This window comes from Podarcis gaigeae (assembly GCF_964106915.1).
Source record: "Podarcis gaigeae genome assembly, chromosome: 16".
Taxonomy (NCBI): Eukaryota; Metazoa; Chordata; class Lepidosauria; order Squamata; family Lacertidae; genus Podarcis; species Podarcis gaigeae.
In genome coordinates, this window is record NC_139693.1 from 10355850 (window position 1) to 10372066 (window position 16217).

The 16217-nt window shown below is 52.0% G+C and overlaps 1 protein-coding gene and 1 long non-coding RNA gene across 2 annotated transcripts in view; one reads left to right on the top strand and one right to left on the bottom strand.

Moving 5' to 3' along the window:
- The window catches only part of HCN3 (hyperpolarization activated cyclic nucleotide gated potassium channel 3), a 29195-nt gene extending 20999 nt beyond the window's left edge, over window positions 1-8196 (top strand). The window contains exon 8 of the mRNA XM_083715604.1: window positions 1766-8196. Coding sequence (XP_083571730.1) covers window positions 1766-2865 — 1100 coding nt within the window. The 3' untranslated portion in view covers window positions 2866-8196. The remainder of the gene's footprint in view (window positions 1-1765) is intronic.
- Window positions 8197-10016: 1820 nt separating this feature from the next.
- On the bottom strand, window positions 10017-13615 carry LOC310833567. The gene is made up of 2 exons (XR_014558799.1): window positions 10962-13615; window positions 10017-10361 (listed from the first exon to the last, which is right to left on the bottom strand). It is a non-coding gene; the product is annotated as an uncharacterized lncRNA (long non-coding RNA).
- Window positions 13616-16217: the final 2602 nt, after the last annotated feature.

Sequence of the window (16217 nt, forward strand, 5' to 3'; positions counted from 1 at the left end):
CGGTGGAGGCTGGGACCAGGGGAAGAAGCAGGCAGACTAACGGAAGTAAATTCTGCCATTTGTACAGTAGGTTGGTGTGGCGATCACACAGGGTCCCCAGACGTTTGACGATCTATTGACCCTGTGCCACCGCTGTACTTGCGTTCTTCGCTGCCACCAACCCATTTCCCATGGGTACACATGGAGTCCAGTCAGCTGTAAACATTAACAAATAATCAAGTTTATTTTATAGGCATGAACAAGCTTATGGTTACAGTTAATTTTTCTTGGCAGTTTCTCAAGCTTAGTTCCTTAACTGTCCTATCCGTTCCTAACAACTTCAAACTGATTATCCCAACTAACTATCTGACTCCACCTAATAATTCCTCTCTCTCTCTCACCACACAACTCGACCAACCCACAGACTTATATCCAACCTCTTCCTTCTCCAACTCCCAACTCTCAACTGACTTTCACACAACACCCCCTCTAACCCTAACTCCTCCTATCAGTTTCCACTGGCCAATCAAATCACACTCATTTTAAACCTTTCCTTATGACCCCCCTAGGAGGCAAACGCCACAGTTGGTTTCTACAGACACTCACAAAATGCCTCTCTCCTGCATCCAGACCAGCAAGAAGCAAGACCAGAGCTCACAGGCACATCCCAGTCAGGGGAAAACACTCACAGAGGGTGTGGAACTGGGCTGGTGTGTGTGTGGGGGGTGGCCTGGGAAGAATATAGATTCTTCCCAGGCCACTATCCCCACCAGCCCAGCTCCAGAGAGCCATAGAGACCAGCATTCAGCCTGAGGTTCTCCACTCCTGGCCTAGGGGTGGGGGGACTCGGGGGGGGGGGGAGTCAGAGGCACTGATTATGAAGCAAAAAACAAGCCCCCTGCTTATCTCTCCCTTTTTCTGCTCCCCCCTCTCTCACAGGCACACAAAAATACACACTCCCTCTTCATACTCACCTTCCCATTTTTATTCATGAAAGCACAGCAGCCACCAGGGGCACTGTGGTTTTGAACAATTTTGTGCCACAATTTCGCCCCCCCCCCCCCGATAAAAGCACTTTTTTCAGGCACAGTGCCAGATCGCAGCCCCAAAAAAGATTTCTGGGGGGGGGGGAATCGTGGCACGAAATCATATGAGAGATCACAGGGCCCCAAAGGGCTACCATGCTGTCGCAAGAAAAAAACAGATGTCCCAGGTTTTTCCGGGAGAGTTGAAGAATATGCCTCTTTCTGCCACACCTCTCTCTCAATTCCTCTCTTTTTGCCATCTCCTTCTCTCTCTCTGCTGCTTGCTTCACTCTCACTCTCTTTTCGCCCCTTTTCTCTTACTCTCTGGGTTGCAGTTACAGGTAGGTAGCCATGTTGGTCTGCCGTAGTTGAGACAAAATAAAAAAATTCCTTCCAGTAGAACCTTAGAGACCAACTAAGTTTGTTATACCCTCTCTGGATAGCTATCCAGCTAAGCCCAACTCTGAGCAGACCCATCGAAACTAATGAACCTAACTTTGGCCCACTAATGGGCCTATTCTAAACAAGAGACAGGCTTCGATTTCTGCCATCCTCTCCTTCCCTCGTCCCCCTGCCCTTTGCCCACCTGCGCATAATTCACCCCAAGGTAGCTTGACAAAGCCTCTGGCACTGTGAAAAGCGGCTGTGTCTGCTCAAGGCCTAGTGTGGAAGCTCTTCTGCTGCTGTGCGTGGACATGATGATGATGATGATGATGATGATGATGATAATCCCTTTGCTCATCCCCCCGGTGTCTCTCCAGGTAAGAAGAACTCCATCCTGCTGCGCAAGCGGGCCGAACACAGCTCCAGCTCCGTCAACCAAGAAATCATCCAGCAAATCGTCAAGCACGACCAGGACATGGCGCACAACATCCAAGAGCTGCAGCCAGTGGTGGCCGGGCGCGAGCTGAGCGGCAAAGCTGTGATCTGGGAGCCCCTGGTGCACGCTCCGCTGCAGACCGCCGCCGCCACCACAAACGTCGCCATTGCCTTGACGCACCAGCAGAGCCTCGCGGCTCACATCTTCCTGCCCCCTTCTTCCGTCACCAGCCCTCTGTCCCCCGACGCCGCCCTATACCCTCGCCAGCCCCGGCGCTCCCAGCCCAGCTTGGGTGGCTCGCGCCCTTCCTCGGTCAGCTCTCCCGCCTCGGGGGCACAGTCCCACTTACAGACGCCGGCGGTCGGGTCCCCGTCCTCCCCTATGGTCCAGTGCCCCTCGCCCTTGGAAAGCACCGGCCCCCGCGGCGTTCCTCTCGGATCCCCCATCCCGCAGCCCATACAGAAAGCGGAAGCTGCCCCAGGAACGAGCCAGCCTCAGCTCTCCAAGTCCCGCGGCGCCTCTGTCTCCACCTCGCTCCTGCAGCAGCCAGCGAGCGTTGTGGCCATCCCGCCCGGACGGACTCTCCACTACAGCCTCTCGCGGGCTACCGGCTCCCACATCTCCTTGTTTCTGCAGCCGCAGCAGCTGGTCAAACACCGCAGCACACAGGGCCTCTCGGCGGGCCGCCTCACCCAGGATGTTAGGCCGCTTTCAGCCTCCCAGCCTTCCTTGCCAAACCGGCTCACCCAGACGGCGGACATGGGCCCCCCTCAGCAAGCCCGGAAGTCGGCCGGGAACCTGACGTACCGGTCGTCTCCTTCAGTCCCCGGGCTTCTGGCCAAGCCGGCCCCCAGCACTGCCAGGCGTCCTGTTTCGCCCCAGCAGGCCACTTCGGGGTCCAGTCGGTCCGTGAGCGGACCCAGCACCCCACAGTCACCTGCCACCACGCCCCGCCACACGGCCGCCTCGTCCCGCAAAGGTTCTGTGGCGTTCAGCCCCGACGTGGACACTGGGAAAGCGAAGCTCACGTCCAATATGTGAGGCTGCAAGAGTCCACGGCTGCACTTTCTGGTGTCGGAAGGTCAGCCTGTAGGAAAGGCAGGCCTGGGCGAGTGCGGGGGCCAGGAGGCCCGTCCAGAGATAAGGAAACGGGTACTTGGGCAATTCGCCACCATCTCGGGGCAGGCTGTCCGCCTCGAAAGTCGGCCTGAGGGGTCTCTGAGCCATGACTGACTGGAGAGGGAGGGAGCTGTTCTCTCAAGGAAAGGCCAACCTCCCCACTGCCGCCATCTTAGCTCCTTGCCAAAAGGTACCCGCCGAGCCCCGTGCCGCACCTGCAGGGGGCAGGAAGCCAGGCCGCAAACCCCCACAGCCACCCTTTGGTTGGGGACACGTCCCTGGGCCTCATTTCTGCCCTGCCCACTTTGGACCTATTAGTGCCTCCACACACGCCATTTCCAGGCCTGCCCTTGACGGTGGGTTGTGTGGGCTTTGCCCCATATCGAAACCCCCACAGGGCCAGTGGGGTGAGGAGAGGCAGCAGAAGGGGTTCACTTTCAATAAAGTCTGGGCACCCCGTTCCCTCAGCACAGCCTGTCTTTTTGAACGTGAAGGAAGAGATGCGGAGGAGGCTGAACGACAGTCCCGGAAGTCTCCGGCCACACAAAATCTGCCTCTGACGTCCAGCGCTGGGTGGTGACAAAGTTGTGGACACTCCTGGATGAGTGCCGTGCCCTCTTGTACCCTGTCTCTTCCCCTCCCTTGAGGGATATTTTTAACAAGGAGATATTTTATCTGGTCTTCTTCTCTTCCCCAGCCCCGTTCTCAATTTGTGCAATATGAGATCTCAAGGTGTCTTGTGAGAGTGTGTGTAGCTGTAGAAACCCCACTTCCATGGGAGAGGGAAGGAAGGACACCCGTCCAAGTCCTTTGCCCCCCACATCTGTCCGTCTCTTCTGTCCCAGAGACAATGGGTTGGAAATCCGATTCTGATCTTGCTACTACTGCCATAAACCTAGCAGCTGGGCCAGGCGATAGGAGCAGCCCCTTATATATACCTATAAACCCCCTGTGTCTTCTTCCCAACCAAACTGGTTCAGGGACCACTCCACTCACTTGAAGGTGCATTGAGGCCTACCTGGTAGAGCTGCACTACAGACTTCCTCAGAGGAGTCTCTTGGCATTGCGATCCCAGTTCCATCTGGGGAAGGTGGCCTTAGAAAGCACGTGCCCCCTCTGCTTCTGGTTAACTACAAGTTCATCCATACTAATGTTAGAATCGTAGAAATGTAGAATTGGAAGGGACCCCAAGGGTCATCTAGTCCAACCCCCTGCAATGCAGGAATCTCAGCTAAAGCATCCATGACAGACGGCCATGTTGTAAAGTATATAGGCAGTTTATTGTGCCTCCGTTCATTCTCTGTCGTCTGTATGATGCTCTCTTTCAAATCACACTTTCCCTTCCTTCAAAATTCCGATTCAGGGAGGGGGAAGTGTGATTTGGAGGGGAACCAACAATGGAGCATGAATGGGGGTCCAGGAAGCTGATGATCCACATTCAATGGCTGTATGGAGGGCCCCAAAATCTTATTTACTTCTCCCTGGTTGCCTTTACTGTAGCTCTGTCACTTGATTGAAGGCACTTTTGCCTATCTGATTTAGATGATTCGCCAGTAAATTAATCAACAAAATCTGCACACATTGCCTGCATATCAACAAGGAAAAAATCATAGATATGTACATGCATATACATATGCGCACAGTATACAGTTGTATCCAAAGTTCTGTCAGCACAATGATTTCTTTTTCTGCAACAGAACATTCTCCCCCATGCCTCCCACCACAAATCTGTTCTATGGGGTTAACGTTAACCCAGCCCTCTGGAGTAGATGTGGGGATGGCATGGGTCACACACAGTGGGGAAGAACCATGGGGAGTTCTGTTGCACAAGTGCAAATCTTTGTGCTAATAGAATAAGTGAATTAGAATTTGTCTCAAACTCCAATCTGTTAATCCAGGAATGGAGAACATGCTATTCCCTCCTGGTGTTGCCGGACTCCAACTCCCACAATCCCTGAGCGTTGGCCATGCTGTCTGGAGCTGATGGGAGCTGGAGTCCTAGAATAACTAGAGGACCAGTGGCGGAGGAAGGGGGTGCGGGGGTGCTGTCCGCCCTGGGTGTCATCACTGGGGTGTGTGTGTGACAAAACAAGTTTAAAAAATAATAATAACTTGGGCTCACAGAACTTGCGTCTGCCTACCAACTCTGTCTCAGCTGCCCTACAGCTGAGGGAGAGGCAGCGGAAAGGCTCTAAGCATCGGAGAGGCTTGCCCCGCCCCCTAGGAGGCTTGCCCCGCCCCCATGGGCAGATCGCCCCGCCCCCGACTGCAGGACACGCTCCCGCACCAGGCCCCCGAGTGACTAGCTATGCTGCTGTGGAGGACCACATAGATTCCCAATCCCTGGATTAATCAGATGCAATGATTTAAACGTTTCGGACTGAGTCAGAATTCTAATTCCATTTCAATACAGGCATTCCCATTCTACACTCATGCTCAAGAGGTGGGATGCTCCCACTAATATCATCTTAAAAGAGGCACTCCCCTTTTACTCTTTATGTAAGGGGGAATTCCTCTTCTATTCTAAAACGCCAACTTCTGTGATCAGTACAGGGACTGTATCCAAATTTACACCTACTCACAGTAGACCCGTACAGTGCGACTCACTTTCGTCCATTGATTTTCAGTTGGGTCTTCTCTAAGAATAATCCACCCTCTAGCAAACAAAGTAAGCTTTTACTATTCAAAACTATTGTGTTAAAGAGGCAGATTTGTGCAGATTTAATTGATTTGTGCAGATTTGATGGATTTGTGCTGCTATTTCTTTAATCAAGTGACAGCCCTGCTTTGTTTTCCTTTTGGTTCTTTTAAAAAGTATCTTTTAATTGAATTTTACTCATATAACCCGAATAACAAAATACCGTAGAATTTCATGAAACAAACACACAGCCCTGCTTTGGTTTTTTTCTGATGACACATGCATTTGTTGCAGTCGCTTTCGTAGAAGAAGATTATGCTTTCCAGCTGCAAAATTTGCATCAAAATATCATTTACAGTGCAATTCTATTTTGGGTCCACTCAGAAGCAAGCTTTATTGAGCTGATTGGGACTTACTCCCAGGTATGCGTGTATAGGATTGCAGCCTATTTTTTTAAATGCAGCGGATCAGTTAATTCAGTTGATCAAAATATTTTAATTGATTAATACTATGGTGCGTGAGTGTGTTTTCAAATGGATGTATACCGATAATGAATTGTGAGTACAGAGGTGCAATTAAAGTGTGTTAAGGGGCATTTTATCTTCAGTTAGGGATCTCGTGCCTGCATCCTTTGGGGGCACGTAATCAAGACAACCTAAATGTACACGACTGGCCTCTTAACACACTTGAATCCTTGTTTTGTACATCTTGTCAGGAAGAGCAGCTATGGAGTCAGGATCTGCTCCCCCTTTAGTGCATGTTTACGGGCATTGTGCAATTATCGAAAAGCAACTAACAATTGAGGATACAGAGGGAAAGAGTCAGCCCTGGATTAACTGAGCAAAAGACTAAGGCGGTATTGTCCTCCTGGTTTCTTTTGTATGCGATAACAGTCCCCACTTTGGACTCTTGCAGGAAGTGATGGTTACAGCTCTCCTTCAAGTCACATAGCCAGAGTCACAAGAGAATGTTTGGTTTGGGGTTTTAAAAAAAATGCAGATTAACCAACGGGGCATTGGCTAGGATTATTATTAATTTGGGGAGGGGCAATTCCCTCCTTCCACTACTGACTGCCATGCCCCCCGCTATTTTCTTGGGAGCAGTTTGTAGTGGGAATGTCTATCAGGAGTTGGGGATGTCTATCAGAGTGGATTTGATGCTGACCTTTAAAGCCCTAAATGGCCTCGGCCCAATATACCTGAAGGAACGTCTCCACCCCCATCGTTCAGCCCGGACACTGAGGTCCAGCTCTGAGGGCCTTCTGGCAGTTCCCTCACTGCGAGAAGTGAAGTTACAGGGAACCAGGCAGAGGGCCTTCTCAGTAAATGCGCCCGCCCTGTGGAACGCCCTCCCGTCAGATGTGAAGGAAATAAACAACCACCTGACTTTTAGGAGACATCTGAAGGCAGCCCTGTTTCGGGAAGTTTTTAATGTTTGGTTCTATTTTTAATATACTGTTGGGAGCTGCCCAGAATGGCTGGGGAGACCCAGCCAGATGGGAGGGGTATAAATAATAGATTATTATTATTATTCCTTCCCCTGCCTTTGTGCATGGCAGGCCATTGAAGGACGAGGGATAAATATTTATACCTCTGTGCCCTAACCCACACCCCACAAGTTCCCTATTGGAAATGCTCATCACCAGCGATGAAGGGTCATAACAGGGTAGCAGAGCGCCCTTTCTTTATCTCACCCCCTCCTTGTGCCTAAACACTGCCAGGGGTGGAAAGGAGCTCTGCTTGGGTCCAGGGCAGCCTTCCATCCTTCTAGAACAGCCTGGGCGCCACCCACATTTATTCCTTCTTATGTGAGGGCCAGTGAGCCCACAGTCTCTCTCCAGGAACCAGTAATCTGTGACGTGCAATCAGTGCTTGAAAAGGTGTTGCTTTCAGATCCAGCCATGTTATCAATTCAGGGTAGAGTAGACCCTCAGGAGCCTTGTAGATTTCTCCCTCCTGACCCGCCCTACATCCTCAAACAGTTCTGCCGCTGTGCTCTCAAATGCTTTTCTAGAGCGGGAGTGGGGTAGGGCATCAGTGTCACCCAATTATCTTTCCCAGGAGGGGAAAATTAGAGGGAGGGGGATCTCTGATGCAATCTTCAACAGGACCAAACCCCTTGCCGCCCGCTTGCTGCTAGACTAGAAGCACAAACCATAAAGGTACTAGGCCCAGGGCAAGAAACCCTTGGTTGTTCCATTGTTCCCCCTGCTGAATTGTGGAGGGGGCCCCTATCATTGGGCAATGTGAGATGGCAGCCTCAGGCGGCAGGTACTAGGGAGCAGCAGCAAAGCATTGGACAGAATTGTGTGCGCTACACACGGTTTGATCAGTGCCCTCTCAGCTACTCTGATGCCTGCAGATTGCTGGTTCTCGATTCAGGATTCTACATGTGGAATTCACTGTGGCAGGGGCTGCCATGTCCCTTGCTACATGCATCAAAACGTATTGGGCAGACCACACTGGGTTAAGATGTTGGGGGAGTCGGTAGGCTATCTTAAGGGATGGCAGAGGGTTCCAATGGAAATGGGAAGCCAGTTATCGCTTTATTCATCCTATGCCCGGAACAGAAATCAAACCAGCGCATAGGATTCAGATTTGCTGATGTTACTTTCCGTCCACAAAATGGCGCAGTGTTGATTACGTTCCCCCCCCCCCGCATTGTGTTTCCTTTGCATTACAATGAGTGGGATGGAATCATGTAACGACAACATGATTTACATAGCAAATGACGTAAGTTACATCACTTCACCATAGCAAGGAGGAAGGCATAGCTGTCAACTGTCCCTTATTTGGCAGGAAAATCCCTTATCCCAGCACCGTGTCCTGCTGCTGTCCCTTATTGATGATGTCCCTTAAATTTCCCGGGTTTCAAAGGAAGCAGCTCCTCTCCCTCCCTCCCTGCCGGCCAGGGAGGAGGGAGGCTCCAACTGTGTTGCTTGGCTGCGTTGCTCACCCAATAAGGAGTCTAAGAACGACTGGGAGGTGGAGCTTGCATGCCTTGTGCCGATCAAAGGGGACTGGCCTTTGCTCAGCGTTTCCCAGCAGAGAGGTGACGGTGGTTTTCCTTGCTGCATCCCCTTTGCCGGGTTGCTGCGCTGTGGAAACCACCGCTTGAGGCTTCGTTTGGCTGCTGGCTGGGCTTTCTGCCTTTGGCTCGGAGGGGCTCAGAAGTCGAACATACCTCTGCTCTGAAAATCCCTTATTGTGGCTGCTGGTCCCTTATTTCCAAGGCTGCTGGTCCCTTATTTTCAAATCTGTAATTGACAGTTATGGAGGAAGGTGAACAGCAGTGGAATGGAAAGAGCGCTGCATGCAGCAAATACAGGGCAGCGCGGGCAATTATGCCTCCTTACACCTCTGACCAGCTTAGTCCCTTCCAGGGCATCCCCACAAGAAAGAGGGAACAACCAGTACTGCCATCTTGACCCTACTCTCCTTTCCTGCCTCCCATCCCACAACGGCCCCCTCTGGCCCAGTCTGATCACGTAGGTTCAAAAACATTCCAGAATTTCTTCTTGTTTACACTCGAATTGGGTTAGAGCCATCCGTAGAGCTGCTGTTCCCATAGCCATGAAGCTGGGGGGTGGTGTGGCGAAAGGGAGGGAGGTGTTCTCCACCCTCACCCCCTTTCCTCCCAGTGGCCCCTGTGTGGCCGAGCCATGGCTGTGTCCTCACTGGGGCCTGTTTCTCCTATTGTTTCTAGCCCCACTGCCCAGCGCAATGAGTATCTTTTGGGGGCAGGAGGTTTTAGGCAGTGCTATGATTGGTGGAGAAGGCAGGCGTACTAATTGAAACTGCAGATTTGTTGCATCGAAAGATCCACGGGAGTTCACACATACACACATGCACAGATTCTTCTCAGTGGCGTCTCTATACTCCCTCTGTGCTGGTGTGTGTGTGTGTGTGTGTGTGTGTGTGTACGCGCAAACACATATCAAAAGGAGATCTTCCTACCCTAGGAACACGCTAGCGTCTCTGGGGAGATCCAGAATATAGGGATCCCAGTGTCAAACACAGCCAGTAGGACACCCCTACAAGCGTGGTTGGGTGTGCGCTTGTGTGAAAGAGTCTCTGTAGTGTGTGTGTGTGTGTGTGTGTGCATACAAGCAGGTGTGAACGTATGTGCAATCTAGTCACCAAAGACCATGAACCATCACCTTTGCACTTGGCGTTGCTCAGTGTACGGCGCTTGTAGATTTCATATCACGGGGGGCGATTTTAAAAAGCTGTGCTCTCTTCTTCTTTTTGTAAAATAAAAAAAAAAACTAGTTTTGTTTCGTTTCGGACGTTGTACCTAACGGATTTCGGTAATAAAGAGAGACTTGGAGCTGGTTTTGTCATTTAGTAATAGCAACGCCTGGGGCCAATCGCCCAGCCATATGGACCTAGTGGAATGGTGGGCTGCGCCGTGGGTTTGTTGCGAACTTGGAGGGTTATTCACATATTAATTTTATTTCTTTGTTAATTGCTTCCCATGAAGATATCCCAAAGCAAACAGGTTTGTTTTGTTTTTTAAAGTCAGCCATTTAAGTGATCTCAAATCCAGTACAGATACAGCTAGGGATAAAAGGCGTGTCGAAAGAGGACGCTGTTTAACAGGCAACAAAAAGACAATTGTTGGTGCCCATCTGACAAGAGGGCGTTCCAAAGGGAAGAGGCCACCACATTAAAGGTGCAATTCCTACATGATAGGGAATGGGCCTTTGGCAAAGGAGGAGTAATTAAATTCAGTTAATAACAACATAGGAAGTTGCCTTGTACAGAACCTGACAGTTCACCTGTATAGTGGTAAGGTAAAGGTAAAGGGACCCCTGACCATTAGGTTCAGTCGTGGCCGACTTGGGGGTTGCGGCACTCATCTCACTTTATTGGCCAAGGGAGCTGACATACAGCTTCCGGGTCATGTGGCCAGCATGACTAAGCCGCTTCTGGCGAACCAGAGCAGTGCATGGAAATGCCATTTACCTTCCCGCAGGAGCGGTACCTATTTATCTACTTGCACTTTGACGTGCTTTTGGACTGCTAGGTTGGCAGGAGCAGGGACCAAACAACGGGAGCTCGCCCTGTCACGGGGATTCGAACCGCCGACCTTCTGATCGGCAAGCCCTAGGGACCCATAGCGCCACCCGGGTCCCTTTGTACAGTGGCACCTCAGGTTAAATACTTAATTCGTTCCGGAGGTCCATTCTTAACCTGAAACTGTTCTTAAGCTGAAGCACCTCTTTAGCTAATGGGGCCTCCTGCTGCCACCTCGCTGCCGGAGCACGATTTCTGTTCTTATCCTGCAGCAAATTTCTTAACCTGAAGCACTATTTCTGGGTTAGTGGAGTCTGTAACCTGAAGCGTATGTAACCTGAAGTGTATATAACCCGATGTACCACTGTATTGTCTACTCTACACCAATAGTCTTCAACCTTTTCAGACTCAGAACCCACTTGCAATCCAAATGCGATTTGGGGACCCATTTCTTAATCTTTTATCACATATTTGCTGGGTGGCGGTGCTCCTGTTATGACCCACCTCGGACCAGGCCGTGACCCACTAGTGGGCCCGTCCCACCAGCTGAAAATCAGTGGCAGCAGCTCTCCAGGAGTCTCTCAAGGCTATCAGCCATTGCTGGTCACAACGGTTCTGCTCTGTGTCCATGCCCAGAGGTGGGAATGCTTATAAATACCAGTTTCTGGGGACCACAGGAGGGGAGAGGACTCCTTGCACTCAGGTCCTGCTTGCCTGTTTCTCACAGTGTGGAGCCAGTGAGAGCCAGTGTGGTGTAGTGGTTAAGAGCGGTAGACTCGTAATCTGGTGAACCGGGTTCGCTGCTGGGTGACCCTGGGCTAGTCACACTTCTCTCTGAAGTCTCTCAGCCTCACTCACCTCACAGAGTGTTTGTTGTGGGGGAGGAAGGGAAAGGAGAATGTTAGCCGCTTTGAGACTCCTTTGATAAAGCGGGATATCAAATCCAAACTCTTCTCCTTCTTCTTCACAGGCATCTGGTTGGCCCCTGTGAGAGCAGGATCCTGGATCAGACGGGCCTTTGGCCTGATCCAGCAGATCTCTAAGAATTATGGAGGAACAGAAGGGTGGGAAATCCTCTCAAAGTCCAAACTAAGAAAAGGCCGCAACAAAGAGACTCCGGTTTGCAAATAAGAATGCAAAACACCGTTCTCTGTGCCTTCCCCCTTTCTGTTGGTCACACAAGCAAACTGGGTCTCTCTGCTTTCTGCTAGCTGGATTATCATTTTAAATCCATATTGTATTCCTCTCTCTCTCTTTCAATCCAGGGCTAAATAGTGATGTGGTTGGGGACGTGGCAATCTTTCCTGATTAAGGTTTGGACTTCCAGCTTTAAGTAGATTATAAATCAAGGTCGGGGAAATGAAGACGGAGGACAGAGCAAGTATGAGGTCAGCTAACAGCCCCCCAGGCCCACACCCTCATTTTCAAAGATCAGGGCTCAGCATCTTCAGGTATCTCCTGGGTCCTGCACCTGAGCAAGGGGCCCACTGCTGACCCCCAGCCTGCTGCCCCATAAGTTGCCCCCACGTGCCCACACTTGTACTTGCAACCAGTTCAGGAGCGGCACCAGTTGTCAGCCTCCTCTGCTGCCGCCTTAGTTGCAACGTTTCCCCATGGAGAACTCAGCAAAAGAAGCAGATGGCGGGAAAACTGGTGTTCGTTGGCTCCGTCTATCGTTGCCTCTGGCTCCCCCTACTGTTGGACTCCTCACCTTCTGCCCTAGCAGCCACCAGCGGTAAATACACCTTCTCTCTGCCGTTCAATTCATTTACATAAATAGAAGTAATCTCCCCTAGGTGGCACTGTACTGGAAAGCCAGGAGGCTGGCCTGCTATTGGCTCTTGATCTGCCTGTCATTGGCTCCGGCTCCGCCCATCCCTAGACCTCCCTGCTTTCTGCCCTACCTGTCTCAATGAACATCACTGTGCTTTGCTTCTCCTCCATGAGCAGCAACAAGTAGACTCGACTTGCTATTTCTGGGTGGTGAACTGATTGGGCCCAGAGAGAGAGAGAGAGATTAAGGAGAAGACATAGCTGTCAACCGTCCCTTATTTGGCGGGAAAATCCCTTATCCCAGCGCCGTGTCCCACTGCTGTCCCTTATTGATTATGTCCCTTAAATTTCCCGGGTTTCAAAGGAAGCAGCTCCTCTCCCTCCCTCCCTGCCAGCCAGGGAGGAGGGAGGCTCCAACTGTGTTGCTTGGCTGTGTTGCTCACCCAATAAGGAGTCTAAGAACAACTGGGGGGGGTGGAGCTTGCATGCCTTGTGCCAATCAAATCGGCCGTGTTACCTGGGGACTCGCCTTTGCTCAGCGCTTCCCAGCGGAGAGGTGACGGTGGTTTTCCTTGCTGCATCCCTTTTGCCGGGTTGCTGCGCTGTGGGAACCACAGCTTGAGGCTTTGTTTGGCTACTGGCTGGGCTTTCTGCCTTTGGCTCAGAAGTCGAACATACCTGTGCTCTGAAAATCCCTTATTTTGGCTGGTGATCCCGTATTTTCGAGGCTGCTGATCCCTTATTTTCAAATCTGTAAGTTGACAGCTATGGGAGAAGACCAACCAATGGCATCTCTGCCCAAAGGCCCTCCAAAATCCAGAGCAGATGATGCAATTGGTAGCTTGCATGAGAGGGAGGGAAACCAGTGGAGGCTAGTCCATCAGGGTGAATGGGGGAACTGCCCCACCAACCTCAATCTGCCTCCACCCGCCTGCCTTCTTATTCGCTGTTGACCACTGCCCCACATGGCAAGCTGTGACACTGCCGCTTCTCAGGAAATAACATTCTGGGCTGACTCCGCTCCTTTGCACTGGCCACGGGCTATTAGGAAGGCACGTTAAGAATAGGGTTACCAGACAACCCCGGTTCCCAGGGACAGTCCCCAGATTTGCAAATCCGTCCCTGGACAAATTCCATCCCCGGAATGTCCCCCGATTTGCAAATCTGTCCTTGGGAAACATGACAGCGGCAGCCTCAGCAGCCTGGAGCCAGCCTGCTAGCGCAGCTGGCTCTGGCTGGCTTCAAGAGCTGCCCACTGCTGTGGCGCCCGCCATTTTTCCTTGCCGGAACTTCCAGCGAGGAAAAATGGTGGGCGCCACGGCAGCGAGCAGCTCCTGAAGCTGGTGACTGCCACTGCCACTGCCAAAGGGGAACTGAGGACGTCCGCTGGCACAGATCTCCTGCCCCCTTCCCCCTTTGTTTAGACTGACCGGGGGAGGCTCAGGAGTTGCGGGTGGGCAGCCATTGCCCAGTTTTTTAAAAACTCTGCGCATTTATGTTTCACAGGGTGTGAAAGAAGGGCTTTGCACCTTTCTACAATATGCAAGGGGACGCGGGTGGCGCTGTGGGTAAAAGCCTCAGCGCCTAGGGCTTGACAATCAAAAGGTCGGCAGTTCGAATCTCCGTGGCGGGGTGCACTCCCGCTGCTCGGTCCCAGCGCCTGCCAACCTAGCAGTTCGAAAGCACCCCCGGGTGCAAGTAGATAAATAGGGACCGCTTACCAGCGGGAAGGTAAACGGCGTTTCCGTGTGCTGCGCTGGCTCGCCAGATGCAGCTTTGTCACGCTGGCCACGTGACCCAGAAGTGTCTCCGGACAGCGCTGGCCCCCGGCCTCTTGAGTGAGATGGGCGCACCAACCCCAGAGTCTGTCAAGACTGGCCCGTATGGGCAGGGGTACCTTTAACTTTACCTTACAATATGCATGTGTGCTTGGACCCAGGGTCTTTTGCCTCACCATCCCCACTACTGACTCCCTGTTGCTACTCAGCTTCAAAAACAAAAACAAAAAACAAAAAAAAAACAGTGTCCCCGGATTCATTGAAAAAAATCTGGTAACTTAAGAAGGCTTCCTGTCTCAGGGACAGGTTGCTCTGTTGTCTGGTCTTGCTCACCAGCCCTAACTTCCTGGCTTGTTCTAGACTCCTGCCAGTGGTTAGAAGGTCCATTAGGGCACGTGGGGCACTCAGCCAGCTCCCACCCTCCTGCCTCCTGACTTGGATCCAGTCAAGTAAGGGCTCCTGCCTGCCAGCTTTCTCCTTCATCTCTGAGTGTTGCTTTGTGTAGAACTCAGCAGGGAGGAAGGTGGGGGCAAAAACCAGCATTATTTGGCTCTGGCGCCCCCTGCTGTTGGGCTCCCTGCCTTCTGCCCAACCAGATGCAATAGGCCCAGATTGCTATGCCCATGAACCAGCCTTCTTAATGTCACACCAGGAAGCAGGGCTTGAAGGGCAAGCTGGAAGGCAGGACAAACCAGGAAGGTTTGGAGTTAGCCAGCACTCAAGAAGACCACGTTGCTCAGGCCAGACTTTCACACACCTTCCTGCCCAGAAGTAGCCCATAGCCAGCCCCAGTGGGTGGAGTCATTCCAGGGCCCAAAGGTATTTCGCCAAGAAGAGCATGGCCTACAGTTCAGTGGCTGGACGCCTGAGGGAGCTATTTGCAAACTGAGGAGCTCCTGCCAGGTCCCATTTATTAAAAGGAACTTGACCCTCCAGGTACGTGAAGTCGTATGAGATGCAAGCTGGGACTGGGGTGCATGGAGAGAGTGGGGTATTTGCTAGCCATGGCTGCCGAATGTCCAAGGCTCTCTTGGCACCAGGCCTGCCTGGTGTGGCTCTGTTTACTTGTGCAGGGATCAGCAGCGATTAAAGAGCTTCTTTTTAATTTGATTAGGTCAGATTAACAGAGAATGTGAGCTGATGATGAGGGGGGGGGAACAGGCTAGGCTGACCAACCTTCCCCAAGTCACCCATGAGCTTGCAGCTCTCAAAAAAAAAAGAAAAGAGAAGACGAAAAAGAGCAAAGGAAGCCCAGCTAATCAGGGAACACACTCCACTCAAAGGAACTCCTGAGGTTGCAGTTCTAAAAAATGACTGGGGTCTGCCTTTCCCTTGTCCCTTGTCTAGCTCAAAGCCCTAAACGGCCTTGGTCCAGTATATCTGATGGAGTGTCTCCGCCCCCATTGTTCTGCCCGGACACTGAGGTCCAGCGCCGAGGGCCTTCTGGCGGTTCCCTCACTGCGAGAAGCCAAGTTACAGGGAACCAGGCAGAGGACCTTCTCGTTAGTGGCACCCTCCCTGTGGAACGCCCTCCCACCAGATGTCAAAGAGAACAACTACCAGACTTTTAGAAGACATCTGAAGGCAGCCCTGTTTAGGGAAGCTTTTAATGTTTGATGTATTACTGTGATGGCCTGGGAATCCGATTCAGAGGCTGAACCGGAGGAATCCCAGCCTGCACAGGAGTCCTTGCCTCCAGGGCCAGCTGGACTGGGGCAGGGCCTTGATTCTGAAGCACCTGCACCTGTGCCGGATCCTCAGGAGCAGGCACCAGGTGAATCCACTCTGGCTCCAGAGGTGGTTGAGGACTCAGTGCCTACAAGTGAGTCTCCCCCTGGGCCCAGTAACCCTTCAGCCTCTCCTGAACTGCAGAGGCTCAGGGCAGAGAGGTGAAGGGAACTGGTTTCTCCCAGGAGGAGTGGTCGCCTTAAGGCCAGGAGAGGCGGGTGTCCTGGGGGCCAGGACCGACCCTGGCCTCAGAGAAGATAAAGGCCAGTCAGCCCGGTCCCAGGTTGCGGGAGCAACGTCGTTGATGGGCTGTTTCGGCCAGCATCCAGTCCTGTTCCC